The sequence below is a fragment of the Hyperoodon ampullatus genome, assembly GCF_949752795.1.
Source record: "Hyperoodon ampullatus genome assembly, chromosome: 11".
NCBI lineage: Eukaryota > Metazoa > Chordata > Mammalia > Artiodactyla > Ziphiidae > Hyperoodon > Hyperoodon ampullatus.
Window position 1 is genome coordinate 49000289 of NC_136924.1, and position 25125 is coordinate 49025413.

General features: G+C 34.6%; 1 protein-coding gene across 8 annotated transcripts in view; it reads left to right on the top strand.

Moving 5' to 3' along the window:
* PPHLN1 (periphilin 1) overlaps positions 1-25125 on the top strand; it is a gene marked incomplete at its 5' end in the record, with an annotated part of 123534 nt that overhangs the window by 61284 nt on the left and 37125 nt on the right. For 4 of the 8 annotated variants that reach the window (XM_079715988.1, XM_079715989.1, XM_079715992.1 and 1 more), the window contains 2 exons: positions 3873-3992; positions 18200-18340. In XM_079715988.1, coding sequence (XP_079572114.1) covers positions 3873-3992; positions 18200-18340 — 261 coding nt within the window. The remainder of the gene's footprint in view (positions 1-3872; positions 3993-18199; positions 18341-25125) is intronic. The other 4 variants (XM_079715990.1, XM_079715991.1, XM_079715994.1 and 1 more) reach the window with 1 other exon arrangement.

Consider the following 25125-nt stretch of genomic DNA (forward strand, 5'->3'; position numbering starts at 1 on the left):
AATAGGAGGGGAGTTTAACACCTCACTTATTACATCAGTGGACAGATCATCTAGACAGAAAATCAATAAGGAGACATAGGCCTTAAATAACACATTAGACTAAATGGACTTAATTAATTTATAGAGAGCATTCTATCCGGAAAGCAGCAGAATGCATATTCTTTTCAAGTGCACGTGGAACTTTCTCCAGGATAGATGACTTGCTAGGCCACAATTTAAGAAAATTGAAATTGTATCAAACATCTTTTCTGACCACAGGGCTATGAGAGTAGAAATCAACTACAAGGGAAAAACCTGCAAAAAACACAAACACATTGGAGGCAAAACAATATGCTGCTGAACAACCAATGGATCACTAAAGAAATCAAAGGAAATAAAAACAGTATTTCAAGGAGATATCTGCATTTTTTTGTGTGGGGGGGATTGAACCTGGCCCATGGCAGTGAAAGCCTGGAATCCTAACCACTAGGCCACCAGGGAACTCCCCTGCATTTCTGTGTTCATTGCAGCATTAGTCACTATAGCCAAGATGTGGAAACAACCTAACCTGCCCTCAATGAATGGATAAAGAAAATACTGTATACATACACGATGGAATATTATTCGACCATGAAAAAGGTGAACATCTTACCATTTGTGACAACCTGGATGGACCTTGAGGGCATTATGCTAAGTGAAATAAGCCAGACAGAGAAAGACAAGTATTCTATGATCCTGCTGACATGTGGAATCTAAAAAAGTCAAATTCACAGAAAGAAGGGTTGTTACCAGAGTCTGGGGGACGGGAGAAAAGGGGAGATGTTGGTCAAAGATTATAAACTTGAAGCTATAATATGAATAAGTTCTGGATATCTAATATATAGCATAGTTATTATAGTTAATAATACTCTCCTGTATAATTGAAATTTGCTATGAGATCTTTGATGTTCTCACCACAAAAAAGAAATGGTAATTATGTGACATGATGCAGGTGTTAGCTAATGCTAAGGTTGTGATTATTTTGCAATTTTAAAAAAGTGAGTATATATCTCCATTTTATGGAAAAGGCTTAGATGTTAAATAATTTTCTCAAGGACATAGCTAGTCTTCACTGCATCATTCTTCTCAGTCCTTCCTTCTCAGCATCCGAAAAGGTGCATGGTTCTAATCCTCAAAACTTAAAACTTTGGGGTGTTGCTGGGGTTCTCTTCACCAACCTCACACTCTTTCTCCTTCCATAACTGTTGTTACTTCTGCTCTCGTCTTTCTTCACTTCTTTTTGTTTTCTGTCTTTGGTATGTTTGGCTTTTCTGTAAGAAAAGATATCACCTGGTGGTCTGTGCTGGTGTTCAGTGGGCAGCTGCTTCTCTGCCTCCAATGGAAAAAAGAAAAGGTGTCTTTGTGACAACGTGTGTCTTTGGAGCTTTCCCAGAAGTCTGAAATGACTTTGAATAGGAAAGATTGATTGGATTTTTTGGTTCTTTCTTATCATATCAAGGGCGCTTTACCCATCTGAAACACTGGCTTGGTTTTGTTTTTTGTTTTTTTTTTCCCCAGCTAGAAATGAATGAAGAGTAAATAATACTTACCCATCTAAGTCACTATGAATACTTAAACTATGATGTTTGAAATATTTATTTCCCTTGAACTATAATGTGGTGTGAATATGTTATAGCATAGGACTTTGTGGTATGTGATAAAAAATATTTTTTAACCATAAAATCCAACCCTAATGGATTTTAGATATTTTCATCTGACAGTTTATTTTAGATGTTTGCATTTTTGTCTTAGAATGGAATTAGAATTTCAGAATTTTAGATCTATAATCATTTTGTATATTGGGAAAGTATAGCTTCCTGTGTCCTCTTCCCAGGGTTACATGCTAGCTTTATTACCTAGATTTCCTGATATGGTGGAGGACTTTTTCTTTTAAACATTATGGTTACTGTCATGTAGGAATAGTTTTTCAGAGTTCATTTTCTGCTGTTAGAAGTCAGTTTCAAATGAGAGTTTTTTAAGTGTACAGAGTTAATGATGGTTGAATAGAAGGAGTCAGTTATAAAAGATTTTGCTTCCTTCTTAACTAGAGATAATTTACAATGTTTTGTTTTGTTTTTGCTCTATAACTTTCTCTTCAAAACAGGTACCAAAGAAAAGTGAGGTGTACATTTAAAAAAATATATTTGTGTGTGTTTCTTATTTTTAAAAAAACTTTTTAACCTTATTACTAAGTAATAGTAAAGGTATTGCTCATATCTTTTTAACCTTATGTATGGGTAGGGCTTTGGAGTAAGATATTGAGGCTTACTCAGTGGCCATGGAAACACTCCATGTAGATACACTGTGATTATCTTCCAGTAAATATTATGGATGGCAAACCAGTTTTTTGGTAAATTGAATTGAAGGTGATCAAGGGCCTTACTCATCTAGAAGACCTAGTTTTAAGTTCCAGCTCAGCATTTATTGGTAACTGTGTGCAAATCACTAACCTTTTGACATTCAGTTTTTTGGTTTATAAGTTGGGGGTGATAAAGTCTAGCCACCTTCATGGAATTCCATTTAATTAAAATAACTTTTTTTGGTTTGCATGTATAAGTGCTTTATAAATGATAGTGTACCATAACATGGGGATTTTTACTGACACTGTCATCCAGAGGAGGTATATTTAGAATCAATGATGCGACTTTATAGAAGTAAGAGATGGAGACAAAATTAAAGTACCAAGCGTTATGCTAGATGCTTTCAGGTCTGTTACTTCCCTTGATTCTCACAACTACTTTAAGAGTGAATATAATATTATTAATCCCTGTTTTGTAAATGAGAAAATGAAAGCTCACAGTGTCATAAGCTATGTATATAAAATCATCTACCCTCACTAGTGATGAAACTGCTATTCAAACCCAGCTTTGTCTGTTAACTCCAAATACTATACTTTGTTTAGTATTGTATGTGGTTGGAGAAAGGAAGTAGTGGTAGTATCAAAAAATGAAATTTAAGTGTATACATTTTGTGTAAAGAGTAGGATTTATATAAACTATTATAAAGTATACAATAGCATATCTGGACTTTTCTGTTTCATTAATTAGGAATTTACCTTGATGAAATTTTGGCATTAGTTATTTCATTGAGTATAATTAAAGATACAAAGCTGAAATCAGTATAATGTCTTGTATATTCTAAGTACTATTTAGTATATTAGTTGTCAGTGTCTTTTGTTTCGTTCCTTAGATGAATTTCTAAAGCTTTTTTTTTTTTTTTTTGCGGTACGCGGGCCTCTCACTGTTGTGGCCTCTCCCGTTGCGGAGCACAGGCTCCGGATGTGCAGGCTCAGCGGCCATGGCTCACGGGCCCAGCCGCTCCGCGGCATGTGGGATCTTCCCGGACCGGGGCACGAACCCGTGTCCCCTGCATCTGCAGGCGGACTCTCAACCACTGCGCCACCAGGGAAGCCCCAAAAGGAGCAGTTTGTTTACCACACTTTTTTTTTTTTTTTTTTTGCGGTACGCAGGCCACCACGGAGCACAGGCTCCGGACGCGCAGGCTCAGCGGCCATGGCTCACGGGCCCAGCCGCTCCGCAGGATGTGGGATCTTCCCAGACCGGGGCACGAACCCGTGTCCCCTGCATCGGCAGGCGGACTCTCAACCACTGCGCCACCAGGGAAGCCCTTAAAGCTTTATATAAATGAAAGTAGGAGTCAGATCTAGTCTATATGTCCCCCCAAAATTGCAATTCTGTGTTGAATATTTTTGAAAAAGCGAAGAATGTACTTGTTCTCTTTATAAATTTGAAGGCTTATATGATTTCATGTGTAAGTGGGGTATACTTCTTGATGTATTTGAAATTTAAAAGCCCTTGAGAACTGTAACAGAACCATTCTTTTGTTTTTATTAGGTGTTAGACAAACCCAGTCGGCTAACGGAAAAGGAACTTGCTGAGGCTGCAAGCAAGTGGGCCGCTGAAAAGCTAGAGAAGGCAGATGAAAGTAACTTACCTGAAATTTCTGAGTATGAGGTAAGGCAAAATTTCTTCTTTATGTTTCACATCTGAGAGTTTTGCCTGGATTTTAAATTATTGATGAAAATTTTAGTTTGTTCTAGTGTTTTAAAGTATATTTGGGGAAAATGTCCTCATGGATTATTAAATTTTACCACACACAGTAATAGAATGAATATGAATGACTCTGAATTCAGTAATTATACTATGTCTGAATGTCTCTAGTGGTTTAGAAGTGTAAGAATAGTATAAATATGGAGTATAAGGAAAATGCAATATTTATATCCTTCTTTTGTGAGCTTTTAAAAGTATTTCTAGAAATCATGCTAAGCCACTAGCCATAAATCAGTGAATTCAGAACAAAAATCTAATTAAACCTTGGATCTTGGGCTATATTTATATTGCATGTTATACTCTATGCAAATTATCTCATAAATATTCCAAGAAATGCAATTATGCATTGTTTGGTCTACCTGTACTTTTTGATGAGTCTTGAGTACCAAAAAATGAGAACATTTTTGGGTCCACAGAATACTCTTTATAGAATGCTTTCATTAAAATATTTGAAAATGAACTGAAAAATTTCTCTATAACCTGTAATAGAGGGAAATACAGATATTTTGTGGGCCAAGTTAAGCTTCTAGATTCAGAATTTGTTACTAGAGGAATTATTTTGACCTGGCAGAGAATATAAAAATCTCTGTACGATGACAAATTATGTATATTCAGAGGAGATTTCTCACTTCACAGTATATTTTTGGATGCCTTTTAAGGAAGGTCCTTTGATAAAACAGATCAAACATTAGAATTCAATGTACAAATTATATACCTACATACATCTTAATACACTATGAAAAGATCCTTTCCAAAATAACTAATGTACACTGCTCATAGAAAGTACAAACCAGTACAAACTCTATCCGTACTCAGAAATAGAGCCTTTCTTTTTTAAAATGCTGATCTGTCATTTAGCTATCAGTTGTTCTTAAATAGGTCAAGGTTTCCTTGCTACTGTAGCTATAATAATAGATATTTATGCATATTTTCAAGTAAAGATATAAATATATCAAGCTGTCCTTCTTTGGTACCTTTCTAGCACTATTTAAAAGCATGAACAATACAGTAATACATTTAATAGGGTCATTTTGCCTATTTTTCTTAATAATTTAGAATAATGGTTTTTATATTAATAATAGAAATATGTGCTTTAAAATTGCTAATTTGGACAGCTGATAATTTTTCTCAGAGTACTTAAACCAGAAACTTCCAAAAATACTTAATTTTTTGTTTCCTTAATACTATATCTTCAATTAGCAAAGCTTTATTAAGATATATTCATTCTTCCCCCGTCGTCACTTTTGATACCTCTTAATTAAAAAAAAATCTCACTATCCACCTTTTCCAGATTTTAAATATTCTATTTATAGTCTTTTTTCATTGCTTGACTGGATTTTGACTCTGAATAGTCAGTGACACTGGGTCTAGAAAGACTTTTTTTCAGGCTCCTTGTTTTTCTCTAAAATATGCCGAGAATTTGCTAGGTTTTGAATTAATGAGAAGTCAGTAATCCTAAAAATCTATATGTGGGTCATAGGTCAGACATGATTTTTTGTTGGACCAAAGGCAAGGTGAGAACAGGGTTGAGGTTACTTCAGTATGTTTGTTAGTTGGTGTACATCATTAGTGTTGAACAGCATTATCAATCTCGTAGCATCTAAATGTTCTTCAAGTTACATTGATACTTTTCCATACTGGAGATAAAGCAGTTGAGAAATTCTTAACGATACTCTGTCTTTTGGGCACAGATAGTCACATTTGTTCTTGGATAGTTTTTAAATAGTTGCTCATTTCAGTGATCTATGTTTTATGAGAAATAAGCTTTTTGAGAATTTTGACCTTGGTTCTATAAACTCCTTTCTGATTTGAAAGAATAAGGTGGAAGGAAAAAAGGACTTTGATGCTATGGAAGAGTTTCGCATAGTGCTGTGTGTGTGTGTGTGTGTGTGTGTTTAAATCTAATTGTGACAATCTTTATATTAGCTGTTGAATAGAGAGGAGATTAAATATTTAAGTTTCCAGTTTATCTTCTCTTGCTGTCATCAATATAGTTTTAAGCAATTTGGTTGGGAGACCATGTAGTTTATAGAGAGTCCAGTGAAATTGAAGGTAAATTCAGTGATATGTTTAAATATTCAGGAATATTATAGTTCATTCTTCTGTAACAGTTTGCATACATTTACCTTTTGGACTCTAATAGAGAATTTCCCGAAGTATTTGATAGAATGATAATTCTGAAGGGTCTTTGTGGTCTGAGGAAGAAAAAAAAGATTCTGTTAGCCCCCTTACATTTGGGAAATGCTAGATTTAAAAGAGGTAGGTTGATTTTGGCACTTCATCACTTTTCAGAGATTTTAATATGTTAATATGCTCATCAGTGGTCTGTGACAGGAGGATGAGTAATAAAGTTTGCATAATTTATCAAATTTTTGGCTTGAATTTTTTTTCACAGTGCAAATTTTAGGATTAGTGTTTTAAGGCATGTATTTTCAGAAAATAATACTTTACTAGCTTTCTCATAGTTTATCTAAATTCACTAAATATTCATTCTGCGTCTGTTTGTGTCAAACAGTGCATTAGAGACACCATCCTAGCTTTCAAAGAGCTTGCAGTCAAGTTTGGTAGAGATATAATTTACTATCTGTAAATATATGGCCATAAGAGTTTTGCTTTTGGCTATCAAAATGAAAAGCAAATTATTCAGAGATTATTAGAATGTCACAGTAGAGCAGGTTGTTGCTTCAACTGCAGAAGAAAATTTTTAAATGTTTCTTATTTAAATGTGAAAATGTGAATTATGTTGTTTCCATGTATCAGGTGTTATTTTCTGCTTACCCTGTCCTTAGTGAAGTATGCCCAACTTCCATGGCACTCTTTCAAATTCAGATCCATTCAGTGAAATCAATAGTGCTCGAGATAATAAGACTCAATATCTTTCTTGATTCCACTTTTCTTCCTTTCCTGTTGGAAAGTTTTTTGCCAGTATTTCACTGATGACCTTATATTGCCTTTATTAAAAATTTCTTTTACTTGTCTAGTTATTTAGATAGATAGATAGATAGAATGTATCTCATGTCTTATTTTCCCTCCAGCACCTTGGATAATATATATCTAATGAACTAAACTAAATTTAATTACTAATAAGCTGTTTTTTTCCAGTTTTACTGAAATGTAATTGACATACAGCACTGTATAAGTTTAAGGTGTACAGCATAATGAATTGACCTACATATATTGTGAAATGATTATCACAGTAAGTTTAGTTAATATCCATTGTCTCATATAAACACCACAAAAAAGAAAAATATTTTTTTCCCTGTGATGAGAACTCTTAGGATTTACTCTCTTGTCAACTTTCAAATACACCATACAGCATTGTTAACTATAAACATCATGTTGTACATTATGTCCTCAGTACTTATTTATCTTATAAGTGGAAGTTTGTACCTTTTGACCACCTTCATCCAATTCCCACCCCACTACTCCCCAGCCCCCACCTCTGGTAACCATGGATATGATCTCTTTTTCTATGAGTTTTTAAAACAGTTCCATATATAAGTGACATCATACAGTTTTTGTCTCTCTCTATCTGGCTTATATCACTTACCATGATGCCCTCAAGGTCCATCCATGTTGTTGCAAATGGCAGAATTTCTTTCTCTTTTATGGCTAAATAATATTTTATTGTGCATGTAACTTCTTTGTGTATCAGTTGATTGATACTTAGGTTGCTTCTGTATCTTGGCTATTGTAAATTATGCAGCTATTAACAGTGGGGTGCATGTATGTTTTCGAGTTAATGTTTTCATTTTCTTCAAATATATACCCAGATGTGGAATTGCTGGATCATATGGTGGTCCTCTTTTTAATATTTTGAGGAATCTCATACTGTTTTCTGTAGCGGCTGTACCAATTTACAATCCCACCAACAGTGCACAAAATTTCCCTTTTCTCCACATTCTCCCAGCATTTGTTACATCTTGTCCTTTTGAGGCTGGTCATTCTAAGAGGTGTGAGGTGATATCCCATTGTGGTGTTGATTTGCATTTCCCTAATGATTAGTGATGTTGAGCACCTTTTCATGTACCTGTAGGCCATTCATATATCTTCTATGGAAAAATTTATATTCAGGTCCTTTGCCCATTTTTTAATCCAATTATTTGGTTTTGTGTGGGGTTTTTTTGTTTTGTTTTTTGCTATTGAGTTGTATGAGTTCTTTATTTTGGATATTAACTCTTTATCCACATATATGATTTGCAAATATTTTTTTCCCATTCTGTAGTTTGTCTTTCATTTTGTTAATCATTTCTTTTGCTGTGTAGAAGGTTCATAGTTTGATATAGTATCACTTGTTTATTTTTTATTTTGTTGCTTGTGTTTTAGATGTCATATCTAAAAAATCATTGCCAAGACCCATATCAAGGAACTCTCTTTCCTGTTTTCTTGTAGGAGTTTTATGGTTTCCAGTCTTACATTTAAGTCTTTAGTGCATTTTGAGTTAATTTTTGTGAATAATGTATGATAGGGCTCTAGTTTCCTTCTTTGACATGTGAATAACCTGATTTCTTCAGCACCACTTATTGAAGAAACTTTCTTTTCTCCATTGAGTATTCTGGCCTCCTCTGTGAAATATTAGTTTGCTATATATGCATGGGTTTATTTCAGGGCTTTCAGTTCTGTTCCATTTGGCCTATGTGTCTCTTTTTATGCTGGTATCATACTGTTTTGATTACTATAGCTAATGAGCTCTTTTATTGTCAATTCAAGTTATTTTTCTCTTCGTTACTTGCCTTTTATTTTCCCAAAACTCATCTACTCTGATGTGTTTATTATGCTCATCAATTTATATTTTTGTATGTAGGTCTAGAATTATGATGAAGCTTGAAGTTGCTATTTTGAGTGTGTTTTAAAACTTTAATAACTTTTTGTTTTGTTTGTTTTGCATTGACCTAACTAAAATGGAATCTAGTGGCAGAATTATTTTGACCGTGGGGTAGTCAGAACACAGTATAAATGATCTTTCTTGACATCATCTGAAACTAACTGTTGTCTATCTAGTGTTGGAAACCTTATACTGATATTGTGATTTATTTCTTAAATTATTTTTTATTGTAGTATAATACATATAACATAAAACTTCCATCTTAACCTTTTTTTTTTTTTTACATTTGACATCACTTTTATTGCACAGTGGATAGATAATAAAACAATCTTTTTTTAAAAGGATACTTATACCAAACAACCATGGGGATTAGGGGGACATACATTCCCAAATGTAAAGAGGAAAAAGGAGACAGTTAACATGACTTTTTCCAGAAGCCAGAATGAGCCCCAGAGTTTTGCCACAGTAAGACTAGTGGTACATAGTTCGATATGGTCACATTTAGCCAGTTTATTGGTATAGTGTCAGCAGTTGGGAAAAAAAGAACTATGCAATAGAGACCTTAATGCTCAAAGAACCATTAGATGGCAGTAGGGACACAGGCATCTTTTTTTTTTTTTTTAAACAGCAGGTTCTTATTAGTTATCCATTTTATACATATTGGTGTCTACATGTCAATCCCAATCTCCCAATTCATCCCACCATCACAACCCCCGCCCCCGCCGCTTTCCCCCTTGGTGTCCATACGTTTGTTTTCTACATCTGTGTCTCAATTTCTGCCCTGCAAACCAGTTCATCTGTACCATTTTTCGAGGTTCCATATATGCATTAATATACGATATTGGTTTTACTGTTTCTGACTTACTTCACTCTGTATGACAGTCTCTAGATTCATCCACGTCTCTACAAATGACCCAATTTCGTTCCTTTCTATGGCTGAGTAATATTCCATTTCATATATGTACCCCATCTTCTTTATCCATTCATCTGTCGATGGGCATTTAGGTTGCTTCCATGACCTGGCTATTGTAAATAGTGCTGCAATGAACACTGGGGGTACATGTGTCTTTTTGAATTATGTTTTTTTTTCTGGGTATATGCCCAGTAGTGGGATTGCTGGGTCATATGGTAATTCTATTTTTAGTTTTTTAAGGAACCGCCATACTGTTCTCCATAGTAGCTGTATCAATTTACATTCCCACCAACAGTGCAAGAGGGTTCCCTTTTCTCCACACGGTCTCCAGCATTTGTTGTTTGTAGATTTTCTGATGATGCCCAATCTAACTGGTGTGAGGTGATACCTCATTGTAGTTTTGATTTGCCTTTCTCTAATAATTAGTGATGTTGAGCAGCTTTTCATGTACTTCTTGGCCATCTGTATGTCTTCTTTGGAGAAATGTCTATTTAGGTCTTCTGCCTATTATTGGATTGGCTTGTTTGTTTTTTTTAATATTGAGCTTCATGAGCTGTTTATATATTTTGGAGATTAATCCTATGTCCGTTGATTCGTTTGCAAATACTTTCTCCCATTCTGAGGGTTGTCTTCTCATCTTGTTTATGGTTTCCTTTGCTGTGCAAAAGCTTTGAAGTTTCATTAGGTCCCATTTGTTTATTTTTGTTTTTATTTCCATTACTCTAGGAGGTGGATCAAAAAAGATCTTGCTCTGATTTATGTCAAACAGTGTTATTCCTGTGTTTTCCTCTAAGAGTTTTATAGTGTCCAGTCTTACATTTAGGTCTCTAATCCATTTTGAGTTTATTTTTGTGTATGGTGCTAGGGAGTGTTCTAATTTCATTCTTTTACATGTAGCTGTCCAGTTTTCCCAGCACCACTTATTGAAGAGACTGTCTTTTCTCCATTGTATATCCTTGCCTCCTTTGTCATAGATGAGTTGACCATAGGTGCGTGGGTTTATCTCTGGGCTTTCTATCCTGTTCCATTGATCTATATTTCTGTTTTTGTGCCAGTACCATACTGTCTTGATTACTGTAGCTTTGTAGTATAGTCTGAAGTCATACAAATTTTAAGATTTTTTTGTTCTAATTCTGTAAGATATGCCATTGGTAATTTGATAGGGATTGGATTGAATCTGTAGATTGGGTAGTATAGTCATTTTCACAATATTGATTCTTCCAATCCGAGAACATGGTATATCTCTCCATCTGTTTGTATCATCTTTAATTTCCTTCATCAGTGTCTTATAGTTTTCTGCATACAGGTCTTTTGTCTCCCTAGGTAGGTTTATTCCTAGGTATTTTAATCTTTTTGTTGCAATGGTAAATGGGAGTGTTTCCTTAATTTCTCTTTCAGATTTTTCATCATTAGTGTATAGGAATGCAAGAGATTTCTCTGCAATAATTTTGTATCCTGCAACTTTACCAAATTCATTGATTAGCTCTAGTAGTTTTCTGGTGGCATCTTTAGGATTCTCTATGTATAGTATCATGTCATCTGCAAACAGTGACAGTTTCACTTCTTCTTTTCCAATTTTGTTTCTTTTTCTTCTCTGATTGCTGTGGCTAGGACTTCCAAAACTATGTGAATAATAGTGGTGAGAGCGGACATCCTTGTCTTGTTCCTGATCTTAGAGGAAATGCTTTCAGTTTTTCACCATTGAGAATGATGTTTGCTGTGGATTTGTCATATGTGGCCTTTACTATGTTGAGGTAGGTACCCTTTGTGCCCATTTTCTGCAGGGTTTTTATCATAAATGGGTGTTGAATTTTGTCAAAAGCTTTTTCTGTATCTATTGAGATGATCATATGGTTTTTCTCCTTCAATTTGTTAATATGGTGTATCACATTGATTGCTTTGCCTATATTGAAGAATCCTTGCATCCCTGGGATAAATCCCACTTGATCATGGTGTGATCCTTTTAATGTGTTGTTGGATTCTGTTTGCTAGTATTTCGTTGAGGATTTTTGCATCTATATTCATCAGTGATATTGGTCTGTAATTTTCTTTTTTTGTGGTATCTTTGTCTGGTTTTGGCATCAGGGTGATTTTGGCCTCACAGAATGAGTTTGGGAGTGTTCCTTCCTCTGCAAGTTTTTGGAAGAGTTTGAGAAGGATGGGTGTTAGCTCTTCTCTAAACGTTTGATGGAATTCACCTCTGAAGCCATCTGGTCCTGGACTTTTGTTTGTTGGAAGATTTTTAATCACAGTTTCAATTTCATTACTTGTGATTGGTCTGTTCACATTTTCTATTTCTTCCTGGTTCAGTCTTGGAAGGTTATACCTTTCTAAAAGTTTGTCCATTTCTTCCAGGTTATCCATTTTATTGGCATAGAGTTGCTTGTAGTAGTCTCTTACGATGCTTTGTATTTCTGTGGTGTCTGTTGTAACTTCTCCTTTTTTATTTCTAATTTTATTGATTTGAGTCCTCTCCCTCTTCTTCTTGATGAGTCTGGCTAATGGTTTATCAATTTTGTTTATCTTCTCAAAGAACCAGCTTTTAGTTTTATTGATCTTTGCTATTGTTTTCTTGGTTTCTATTTCATTTATTTCTGCTCTGATCTTTATGATTTCTTTCCTTCTGGGTTTTGTTTGTTCTTCTTTCTCTGGTTCCTTTAGGTGTACGTTTAGATTGTTTATTTGAGATTTCTTGTTTCTTGAGGTAGGCTTGTATTGCTATAAACTTCCTTCTTAGAACAGCTTTTGCTGCATCCTGTAGGTTTTGGATTGTCATGTTTTCATTGTCATTTGTCTCTAGGTATTTTTTGATTTCCTCTTTGATTTCTTCAGTGATCTCTTGGTTATTTAGTGACGTATTGTTTAGCCTCCTTGTGTTTGTATTTTTTACGTTTTTTTCCCTGTAATTGATTTCTAACCTCATAGCGTTGTGGTCAGAAAAGATGCTTGATATGATTTCAGTTTTCTTAAATTTACTGAGGCTTGATTTGTGACCCAAGTTGTGATCTATCATGGAGAATGTTCTATGCGCACCTGAGAAGAAAGTGTAATCTGCTGTTTTTGGATGGAATGTCCTATAAATATCAATTAAATCTATCTAGTCTATTGTGTCATTTAAGGCTCATCTTAACCATTTTTAGTGTATAGTTCAGTGGTATTAAATACATTCACATTATTATGCATGTCACCACCCTCCATCCCCTTAACTCTTTTCACCTGTAAAACTGAAACTCTACACCAATTAAACAACTCTCCAAAGCAATTTTGTTGTTTATCAGTTTATCACTATCAGTTTATTCTCCCCCTCCCTCAGTCCCTGGCAACCACTATTATGCTTTCTGTCATTATGATTTTGACTACTTCAAGTACTTAAGTGGAATCATATAGTATTTTTTTTTGTGACTGGCTTATTTCATTATGCATAATGTCTTCTAGGTTCATCCATGTAGTAGCATATTATAGAATTTCCTTTTTCTTTTGAAAGGCTGAGTAATATTCCATTGTGTATGTGTGTACTATATTTTGTGTGTGTGTGTGTGTGTGTGTTTTAAATGCTTTATATTATTTAGAATTCCTGAGTGGATTTTTAAATAGGTTTAAAAGATACTTTAGTGATATTTTGAGAAATTGATTGGGGTTTTCGGATGGGCTAGGAGTACATTCTTTTTTAAAAAAATTTTTTACAGTAAGTCCTTGTTTGTTATCTATTTTAAGTATAGCAGTGTGTGTGTGTACTGCATTTTGTTTTTTGTTCATTGGTATGTTGTGTTTTCATTTTCATTCATCTCTAAGTATTTCTTACTTTCCCTTGTGATTTCTTCTTTGTTTATTTAAAAGTGCATTAATTTCCAGAATTTTGTGAATTTTCCAGATTTTTCTTTTTAAATCTATTGAGACTTAATATGTGCCCCAATACAGGGAAATGTTTTATGTACACTTGAGAAGAATGTGTACTCTGTTGAAGTTTGGTGAATTGTTCTGTATATGTCTGTTAGATCTAGTTAGTGTACTGTGTTGCTTAAGCCCACTATTCCCTTACTTATTATTGTGAAACTGTTTATTTCTCTCTTCAGTTTTGTCAGTTTTTGTTTCATATATTTTTATAGTTTGTCATTAGGTGTGTAAATGTTTGTAATTGTTATATCTTCTTGCTTTATTGAAACTTTTATTAATACATAATGTCCTTGTCTCTTGTAACCTTTTTTTATTTAAAGTTTATCTGTCTAATATAATTATAGCCACTCTTGCTCTCTTTTGTTTACTATGTGCATGGAATATCTTTTTCCCATCCTTTTTCTTTCCACCTGTTTGTGTCTTTGGGTCTCAAGTGCATCTCTTGTAGATAACATATTGTTGGATCATATGTTTTTATTCATTCTGCCAGTTTCTGTCTTTGGACTGGAGAATTTAAACCATTTACACTTGAAAGTAATTACTGAGGAGGGACTTACTCCTGTCATTGTGCTGTTTATTTTCTATATGCCCTGTAGCTTTTTTGTTCCTCATTTCCTGCATTCAGGTCTTCTTTTGTTTTTAGTTGATTTTTTGTAGTGAAATGTTTAAATTTCTATCTTGTTTCCTTTTGTGTATATTTTATAGCTGTTTTCTTTGTGGGTACAATGGAGATGACATTTAACATCCTAAAATTGTAACACTAATTTAAATTTATACCAGCTTACCTGCAATAACATACAAAGCCTGTACACCTTTACAGCTCTGTCTCTACCTCCTCATTTGTTGATATTCCCCAATTACATCGTTATACATTGTGTGCCGCCCCAAACCATAAACTAATAATTATTTTAAATGCATTAGCATATTAAATTATCTAGAAAATAAGACTTGGAGTTATAAACCAACATTGCAGTGATACTAGTTTTTACACTAATAATTTTTTTCTTTAAATGTCATAGTCTCCTAAATCATGTTGCAAATAAAAAGTGTAGTTTCCAACTATTTACAGTAATACTAGCTGTTTTAACTATGCATTTAACTTTATTGAGCTCTTTATTCCTCCATACAGCTTCGAGTTACCATCTAGTGTCCTTTCATTTCACCTTGCAGGGCTCCCTTAAGCATTTCTTACATGACAGATCTAGTATCATGAACTTCCTCAGCTTTTGTTTAACTGGGAATGTCTTAATTTCTCCCTCACTTATGAAGGACAGTTTTGGTGGATATAGCAGTCTTTGTTGGCAGTTTTTTCTTTTAACACTTTGAACATATCGTCCACTGTCTTCTGGCCTCCGAAGTTTCTGATGAGAAATCTGCTTAATCTTAGTTGAAGACCCCTTGTATTGATGATGATGATTTCTCGCTGCTTTCAAGATTCTCCCTTTGTCTTTATCTTTAAAGTTTGATTATAATGTGTCTTTTGAGCTTCTTTGAGTTCATCTGGGGTTTTTTTGAACTTCTTGGATGTTTATATTCATGTCTTTCCTCAGATTTGGGAGTTTTCAGCCATTATTCATTCAAGTATCTTCTCTGCCCCTTTCTCTCTCTCCTCCTTCTGAGATTCCCAGAAGGAGGTATATATTAAGTGTATATTGGTCCACTTAATGGTGCTCCACAGATCCCTTAGGTTCTGTTCACTTTTGTTCAATCTTTTTTCTTTCTGTCCTTCAGACAATAATTTCCTATTTCCTTGTCCTATTTTTCAAGTTCACTGATTCTTTCTTCTGCCTTTGAATCCCTCTAGTGAACTTTTTATTGTAATTATTGGTCTTATTAGCTATGAAATTTCTTTTTGGTTTCCTTTTAGGTTTTTTATTTCTTTATTGATATTTCCATTTTGTTCACACATTGCTTTCTTGGCTTTCCGCACATCTTTCTTTAATTCTTTGTGCATCTTAGAGACGATTATTTTAAAGTTTTTTCATCCAGTAGATCTGCCATTAGGTCTTTTTCAGGAGCAGTTTCTGTTGATTCATTTTTTTTCTTTGAATGAGCAATACTTTGCCGTTTCTTTGTATGATTTGTGATTTTTTTGTTGAACACTGGGCATTTGAATCTAATAATGTGGTAACTCTGTAAGTCAGATTCCCCCTGTTCCCCCGGGCTTGCTGGGTTTGTTGTTGTTGTTGTTATTGTTATTGTTTTTTATTGTTGGCTGTTTCTGTACTGAGGATCAGTCTGAGGTGTAAACAAAGTCTTCTGTGTTCTTTCTGAGCCTTTCCCTTGTTGCGCCCATTTACTTTCTAACTTCCCCCATGTATACAGTTTTTTTTTTTTTTAACATTCTTATCTTTAATGTCTGGCTCCCAAAAGAGGAAGATGTGAAAAATGAAGGGGGGAGGGCTCTGGTCCTTTATATCCCCTGGAAGTCACTTCAGTCAGAATAAGAGGGGCTTGCAATAATTGGGGGAGGTATAATAATAATAATGGCTGTTCGCCTGTTTGTCTGCCCCTCTGATCAGAAAAAGCAATCAGTGATCGGAGCACAGTTCCCTGATATTTGAAGGGTAGGGTACTTTTTTCCCCAGTCTGACTCCCATGAGCAATGTGTAAGCTGCTCTAGGAACATGTACACAGCTTCCTGCCAAGTGGGTATGGGTGGGAGATGGGCAGCTGCTACTGTGCTAAGAGCTGAATTTAACCTCAGTTTTACCACCCATGTCTTCCTCTGAAGGGGTAAGACTTCAACAGATCCAGAGTTCCACAATAGTTAAATCAGACATTATGCCAGTGTAATTTTTTGTGTAGGTTGGGAGACAGATTGCTAGTGCTTCCTACTCTGCTGTCTTCCCAGAATCCTCTCCCCTTAAATGATTCATATACTTTCAATTTAAATCCCTTAAGGTATATAACTCAGACTTGTAAAAACCAGGTTTTTTAAAAGAGTAGATTATGCATGCACATGTCAGAAATTCAAAAGGCATTGGAATAGGTACAGTGTCTTCTAAGTTATCCGTATTGAGACAGCCTCTTTTATCATTTTTTTCCCCATAGGTAATATCCTTCCAGAGATAGTGTGTTCATATATATGCATAAAGATATATACACCCATGCTTCCCTCTTCCCTTTTGTTTATGATACAACTGGCAGTATATTTATGGGGAATGACCTTCAGGACTTGCCAGGAGAAAAATTAGGATACATTATGCAATATATTTAGACTGTTCTTATTCTTTTAAATGATTTCTTAGTATTCCATGGTTCTAGATAGTGCATAATTTATTTGATGGACATTTAGGTTGTTTTCAATCATTTGCCATTAATGGCAGCCATATCTTAGTATTTGTTGCTCATGTGTGTATCTGTAGATTAAGTTCCTACAGGTGAAGGTGCTTGGTGAAAGGGATATGTGGTACATTTTGATAAATATTGCCAAATTACTCTCTAAAGAAGTCATGGCAGTGTACAACACATTAGATGTTGGAATGCCACTGCTCTTACTGGTGAAAAATACCACTAATTAATATATATCTTGTGACTTCTGTAAACCTACTGCTGTTTGCTGCTACTTCAATCACAAAAACTGTAAGTTTTTTGATAAACTTGTGATAAGTACAGTTTTCTTATTTCCTCCTTCACCTCCCACCCAACTAAAATATACAGCAGTAAAATATATTAGCTCAAACTTTACTCTTCCCAAGTTACTGCTTACTGCTGGCTCCATGAAGGCAAGAACTTCTGTCTGTTCTGTTCATTGATATATCTAGTGTCACTTGAGCAGTGCTTGGCATTTATCATAGAATAAATTTTTGAGTAAACTAATGCATTGTAGTTAGATAATAGCTTTCCCTCATTTATTTAGTTTTCCTCTTTTCATCAAAAGTATTTTTAGAAAGTAAAATAATCGGCCTTGGGCTTTTTATGGGATCATTTACTCATTAATGAACTATTGCAGTATTGTTGAAGTAATAATTATTGCTGTTTGGAGTTGTTTTCTTTTCAGTTATTTCAGTAAATTCTTAGGTTACAGGAGGCAGGGTATTTTTAACTTCTGAAAGTAGAGTCCTTTTCTGTGTTCCTGTGTAATATATTTGCTTATGTGTGTTCACACTTCTCACTTCCAGTTGGACTTTTTTCTTCTGTGTTTCTTAAATAGATTGCTTAAGGAATAGTTACAGAAAATAGTTACACAAAACCTTCTAGCTCTGTCTTAATATAGTATGAAATATAATTTTGGAATGGAATAAACCTAGAGGCTTTGTCTTACCTAAGATTTAAAAAGTAGCCATCATTTCCTCTTTAATCCTCCTCACATATGTTCATTATGCATAGCAAGATTGAAAGTGTTTCTTTTCTTAAGACAGGTTAAATTTAGCACTTTCTCTTGAGATAATCTGCCAATTGGTGCTTATATTCAGTCATCTCAAATGCTGTATGTCCTTTAAGAAAGTAATAAAAGATTTCTAATTTTTTTTAAAGGCGGGATCCACAGCACCATTGTTCATTGACCAGCCAGAAGAACCTGAGAAAAATGCAACAGATGGCGTAGAATTATTCGAAGACAGTCAGCTAACCAGTCGCTCTAAAGCAATAGCCTCAAAAACCAAAGAGATTGAACAGGTAAGAATCCAGTCTGCTTAAAGTACAAAATCTTTTGTTCCTGTCATTTTGTACACAGTAGTTACAGTAAATATTTATTGAATAAATATATTTCATTTTGTCTTTTTCCATTTGTGACCCTGAAATTACAATGTAAAAAATTCTAAAAAATGTTTGATTTGATTTCACAGTAATTTTGATCAGTTTGGTCCTCCACCCCTGCTCACTTTTTTCTTCTTTTTTTTAATAAAAAGCAAGCTTCTATTTTAGAGAATATTAATATTCTAGTTAGTGTGGAGCAATTAAAGAGCTATTAAACTTAGAGATGGGTTGAAAAATGTTAAATATACCAATATGATAGCAAATGTTAGTTTTGAATACTGGGATTACAGATGTTTCTTGATGGTTTTCATTATACTTTTAAGTATTTTTCAAATATTAAAGAAAAGATAAAGGATAGGTATTTAAATCTAATTTTAATGATGTCATTTTGAAAAGTCAGGATCTTGTTTTTAATAGATTGAATAGATTGCTTAAGGAATAGTTATAGGACAAAACCTTCTATCTGTATCTTAATACAGTGTGAAATGTAATTTTGGAATAGAATAAGCCTAGAGGCTTTGTCTTACCTAAGATTTAGAAAGTAGCCATAATTTCCTCTTTAATCCTCCTCACATATGCTCATTAAGCATAGAAAAGTTGAAAGTGTTTCAATATGGAAATATTACCTGCTTCATAAGGTATTATCACTTTATGAGAACTAAATGAAGTAAATGAAATGTGAAAGGGCTTTATAAAATGTGACATGTTGTACAGCTGTTTGTTTTTGATGTTGTTACTCTCTAGTGCCTTGAGTAAATGTCATTATATTGTTATATAATCTTCTAAAAACTATTGGAAATTAAGAACAAAATTAAACCTTTTCTCAAGGTGCTGTCCATTTCCACATCAATTAAAATCTACTTCTCTTGGTTAAGTAGAAGATCTTATTTAAATCCTAGATATGATTGTGCAGCTTATATAGGAAAACGGTGACTGAGAAAATCCGGTTTAATTTGGTGATGTGAAAGGCAGATTGGTGCCTTTCAAGATATCAATTAAATGGGAATAAATAAATGGTTTGCTCACTAGGTGTGTCTTCCAGTACGAATATGAATATCATTGCCCTATATAAAATTACTGTCTTTTTACTCTGACTTATTTTTCTTTGTAGCTTTTTTTTTTCCCTACCATTTGACATATGTTTGCTTGTCTCCCTTCCATATGGAAGCTTCATGAGAGCAAGGACTTTGTTTTGTTTACTGCTTTATCTTCGTTACCCAGAATAGTGATTGGCATGTAGTGGGCTCACAAGAAATATGTGTTGTGTGGATAGTCACTGAGTCACTTGAAATTAGAGTGTGTCTTAACCTGACCACTTAACAGAGTGCCTAGGCCCAGCACTTAGTAAAGTGCTTGACAAGTGATTGTTAAGTGAATGACTTATTTAATGTTATTTTTCTTTTTCACCTAAATTGCAGCTATTTAAAGGAGAGGTTTTCTTAAGAATATAACTGGTAGAAAAACTTGACTGACTCCCCTATTGGGCGGGAGGGTTTTGGGTTGTTATTTATTAATATTTGTACTGTCTTCTCTTGTTATTAGTCATAGTTGATCTATTTGATCTTAAAAAGGTGGGTTACCAGTCAGAGGTAGAGCCTAGCTTAGCACACACATAAAATTATTTAGTATGAAACCAGTGTTTGTATACTTTACAGACACCCATATATGTTTGACCTGTAAGTATGACTGTATCTCTGTTTTCATCTGCCCCTTGTTCAAACACATGAAAAATCTGATACTAAAGTATACTGAACAAGGGCAGATGAACTAAAGAAAGAAAAATAACTCTAAAAGGTCATTACTGTATTCTGATGTACTAGAGAAGTAAAACCATTATAAAATAGAGAACTTAATGATGTTAAATATTGGAATGTAACTACTGTGCTCTTGCTAGGGTACTTTGGTTTTCATATATTGACAAGAAAATCAAACCAAAATTCCTCAAAATGTCACAAAGCTAGTAAATAATGACATATAATTATTTTATAAATCATGTCTTAATGTTACAGTGATTTTTGAAAATGAAAAAATTAGGTTTAAGGGGATTTCTCTCCAACATTTGCACATTTTATTTTTAGAGATTAAATACCAGATGGATAGGAATATTATAAAGGTTTGAGAAAGCTAGATGGTAGTTATTATACAGCTGTCTAGTAATTTATATTTTTCCATATGCTTGAAATATTGCATGATTTAAAAAATGAACAGTAGCCCCCCGCAAAAAGGGCCTGCATAGATGAGGCCAACAAATCAAACTTAGAATAATGTAGGAATGTAAATATTGGTGTTATAGCCAAGTTGCTTTTTCTCCCTGCTATGTCAAGTGCAATATGTTCAGATATCTTACAAATTTCCACATGTAATTTTTTGAGGGTTTATATAAATTAGGTCCTTCAGCCCTTGAATCCAAAGAAAGTCATTAACTTGAGGCAGTATTACAATATGTAATAAACTAAATCTTCAGGCCAAAATTTGATTTAATTCAGAGGGCCTACAAATGTGACTTATTCGATGTTTAAGGGCACACATATGGATATAGGTTGTATCAGAATCACTGCAATAAGAGCAGATTCATGTTCTTTGCCATATTATTGCCTTCTCATTCCTGGGCATATAAGAATTCCGTAGGGTAGAGATACATGTGCCTTTTGAAAAAGCTGCCAGCTTATAGTCGTATATGGTGGAGAACCACTGGTCTAAAATCCTTGAGCCAGAACACATCAGATTGCATCTCTGAATATTATGTTGTTAGAGATCATTTGAATCATCTCACTTTTATGTAAATATCTTGTAGTGGATACGATTCATTCTCTTGCTATGGCACATTTATCCTCCTTATGCTTTGGATCCTGTGGTGTATCTTTTCCCCCTATTTCCCCAGATTATCCCCTCTTACCCAATGTGGGCCACCTTTTACATTCAAATACTGGAATATTTTCCTAGGCTTTCTGGCTTCTGAGCTTAGAGAGGCAAACTTCAGAATTTCTTCTGTCATTATGGTAATTCCTAGAGAGACTTAATCCACAAAAATATAGGTGATGAATTGGGAGATTGGGATTGACATATATACGCTAATATGTATAAAATGGATAACTAATAAGAACCTACTGTATAAAAAATAAATAAAATTCTAAAATTCAAAAAAATATATATAGGTGATTCATATTCTGGTTCAGGTATTTGGCATTAACCCCTTGATCGTGATATATATCCCTCAAGTCCTCGCATACCTACTACTACTGAACTATTTGATTTGAAAGTTCATCATACTCCTTGATATTTCACCAGTGAGGAATCTTGGCTTTTAACAAATTGTTACTTTGAATGAACGACGCAAATTGAAATCCTCCATTATTACATACCCTTCTTCCTCTATTGTACCTTGAGGGATAAAGCAATATTTACTTTAACTCTTTGGAATTCTCTTATTTAAGATTTGCAAAATCCCTCATACTTTGATAAAATTGTGCTTAAACATAGCCTGTCAGCGAGATCCTCTGTTTTCTTAGGGTCCTGGTATCTAATGATATTTAAGTCTTCTTGTAATTTCCCCACTGGCAAGATCTGGCTTTGATTGTTCTATCTTCCTCTTTCTTCAGATGGAATCAGGTAATATGAGTAGATCTGGGGTACACACACACACACACACACACACACACATATGTATATGTATACATACACAGACAAAAACATATGCATATGCATGGTTGGCCTAGCAGATCATATGACTAAGAGTGTCAGGGTGGCTAAAATCCTTCTAAAGACACAAGAAGTTGTAGAGAAGCAGGTGCCTAGTGAAGCAACTGTGAGGATAGTTGTTGTGTAACTGAAGTTTATTAGGATCTTTTGCTCTGCCAACTAGTCTTAAAAAAAAGAACCTTTCATCTCTTCACTCTCAAGGCACCGTGCTTATATTGTGATTCTCTGCTTTTGTTGTACATCTGTGGGGCTTTTATAAAGTAGAGCTTGTTGGATATCTGCCACAAATATTCCGGTAAGTTAGTTATCAGAGCTTCTCAAACTTTAATGTGGGTGTAAATCACTGGGGTATCTTGTTAAAATACAGATTTTGATTCAGTAGATCTGGGATAGGGCTTGAGATTGGAATGTCTGACATTCTCCCAGGTGACGCTGATTTTACTAGTCTATGTACCATATTTGGAGTAACAAGGAGTTGGAAGGAGGTGACTGTTTTTACTTAGGTTCTTCTATACTTTCTAATGTGCTGAAAGGTTGAAAACTATGACCACCTTTTATGTAAATTAAGAGACTTTTGTACTGTTTTTTAGTTGTGGTATAATTAACATGCAATAAAATACATAGATCTTAAATATTCAGTTGGATAAGTTGTAACAGTTGTAGCACTTTGTAAATATCACCCAAAACAAATATTTATGAAAGTCTTTTCTATTATGTTAAAATACCCTCCAGCCCATCCATTGAAAGCTGTATTTTAAGTGATAAAATACACAAGGATAAAATTCAAAAGGCACAAGAGATTATGCAGAGAAAACAAGTTTCGTTCTCACCTATAATTCTTAGCTGCCCAGTTTCTTTCCCCAGCGTGTAGATATACTGTATATATGGTGTATGTGTATATATGTGTATATATACATATATGTGTGTATACACAGAGTTTATATACAGTATTTATGTATGTGTGTATACATACCTACATACATATACACACACACACATCTGGAGCATGTTTGATTCAGATGAGTGGAGATAAAAGTTGGTGTGGGGGCTTCCCTGGTGGCGCAGTGGTTGAGGGTCCGCCTGCTGATGCGGGGGACGCGGGTTCGTGCCCCGGTCTGGGAGGATCCCACGTGCCGCGGAGCGGCTGGCCCCGTGAGCCATGGCCGCTGGGCATGCGTGTCCGGAGCCTGTGCTCCGCAACGGGAGAGGCCGCAGCAGTGAGAGGCCCACGTACCGCAAAAAAAAAAAAAAAAAAAAAAGTTGGTGTGTGTCTCAATGCTTTTTCTTTAAGTACAGTACCATACTCTGTACCCTGTTCAATGTCTTAGTGACCATTCTATATCAGTATATATAACTAGCCCCCTATTAATAGACATTTATAATCCCTTGGGAACCGTGTTTCAAAATATAGGTCCTCTGATTTCTCCACATTAAAAAAATGTATATATATGTATTGTTAAAATAAACAAAACATTACATTTAAAATACACAGTTTGGGGCTGTGGAGTTGCTTTAATACTGTGGGTGTCAAATGCCTGTGTTTATGTTTTGTGAAGTGCTGTGCAGGTTTTAATAACTGCATAGGAGATCACCAGAGTGCCTGTTCACCTCTCATGGTTCTAATGGCATGCCAAATTTGAGCATAACTGTAATATGTGAGTTTGTAGAGGATCTGAATTTCTTGCTTGTACCAATCTTTATCAGCCTTTCTTAAAAATTATGTTAGTAGATGCAATTAATAAAATCTAAGCCAATCTAATTGCGGGGATGTACCTGATAATATTCTTTAAATGCATTACTCATGATGCTCCTCAAATCGCAGAAAGTCATCATTTGTAAGGGGGAACGTCCATCTCTTCTTTCTTCTTATTTGGTGAGTAATTCAAAAAAGAACAAGTACCACGAAGGCAAATTCATTTTTAAGACCTCTTTGGCTATTTTAGGACACTATCCTAATAACATAAAGCTGTTTTATGAAAAAGCTGATATTTCTACCTGCAAGTTAAGTCTCTCTATTAACAGAATGGTTGATTCCTATATTTATCTGATAATTTATAATTAAAATATAGACAGGAATCATTTTAGATCCAGAGAGGGTGCCAATCTAATGTTCTAAAACAGAGAGACTACTCAGAGACTCTTGATAGGGGGGATTGTGTATTTTTCTTCTTTCCTTCTTTTAACTTCCAAAGACTTAAACTGAATATACATTTGTTTTGGTAAAGACATTATTTTTTATACTGAATCATAGCTATGCCAGTCTTGTTATATTGAGGAAATTTTATTTCTTAGCCATGTTGGGGCCACTTTCCTTAATCTAGTTAATAAAAATCAAGTTATTTCAGAAATCATTTTGTTGCCTGTCTAGGTCATCAGTCTTATAGGTTAATACAGTTTTGCTGTAAGTCTAGATCAATCTACTTAATATGTGAGTTTTATTTTAATTTGAATTCTACATGTTAACCATTTTGTGACCGTGTGGGCTGCTCACTGGCTTTTCTTCGTTTTCTTCCTTAAAATAAAAAAGTTAGGCTGAATAATCTTAGGTCTCTTCCTAATCTAAATCATGTTAAAAATTAAAAGCTAAATATTGCTTCTTCTGTACACACTATTATATGTGTACATAAAGAAGCTAATTTCAGATTTAACTATAGAATATTTAAGTGTTGATTCTTTTTTAAACCTCTTAATGAGGACACAGTGTACTTACATTAAAATGCTTCTTAAGGGCTTCCCTGGTGGCGCAGTGGTTGAGAGTCTGCCTGCCGATGCAGGGGACACGGGTTCGTGCCCCGGTCTGGGAAGATCCCACCTGCCGCGGAGCGGCTAGGCCCGTGAGCCATGGCTGCTGAGCCTGCGCGTCCGGAGCCTGTGCTCCGCAACGGGAGAGGCCACAATAGTGAGAGGCCCGCGTACCGCAAAAAAAAATAAAAATAAAAAAAATTAAAAAATAAAAATAAATAAAATGCTTCTTAAAAACTCAAATATTTATCATTGCTATGCAT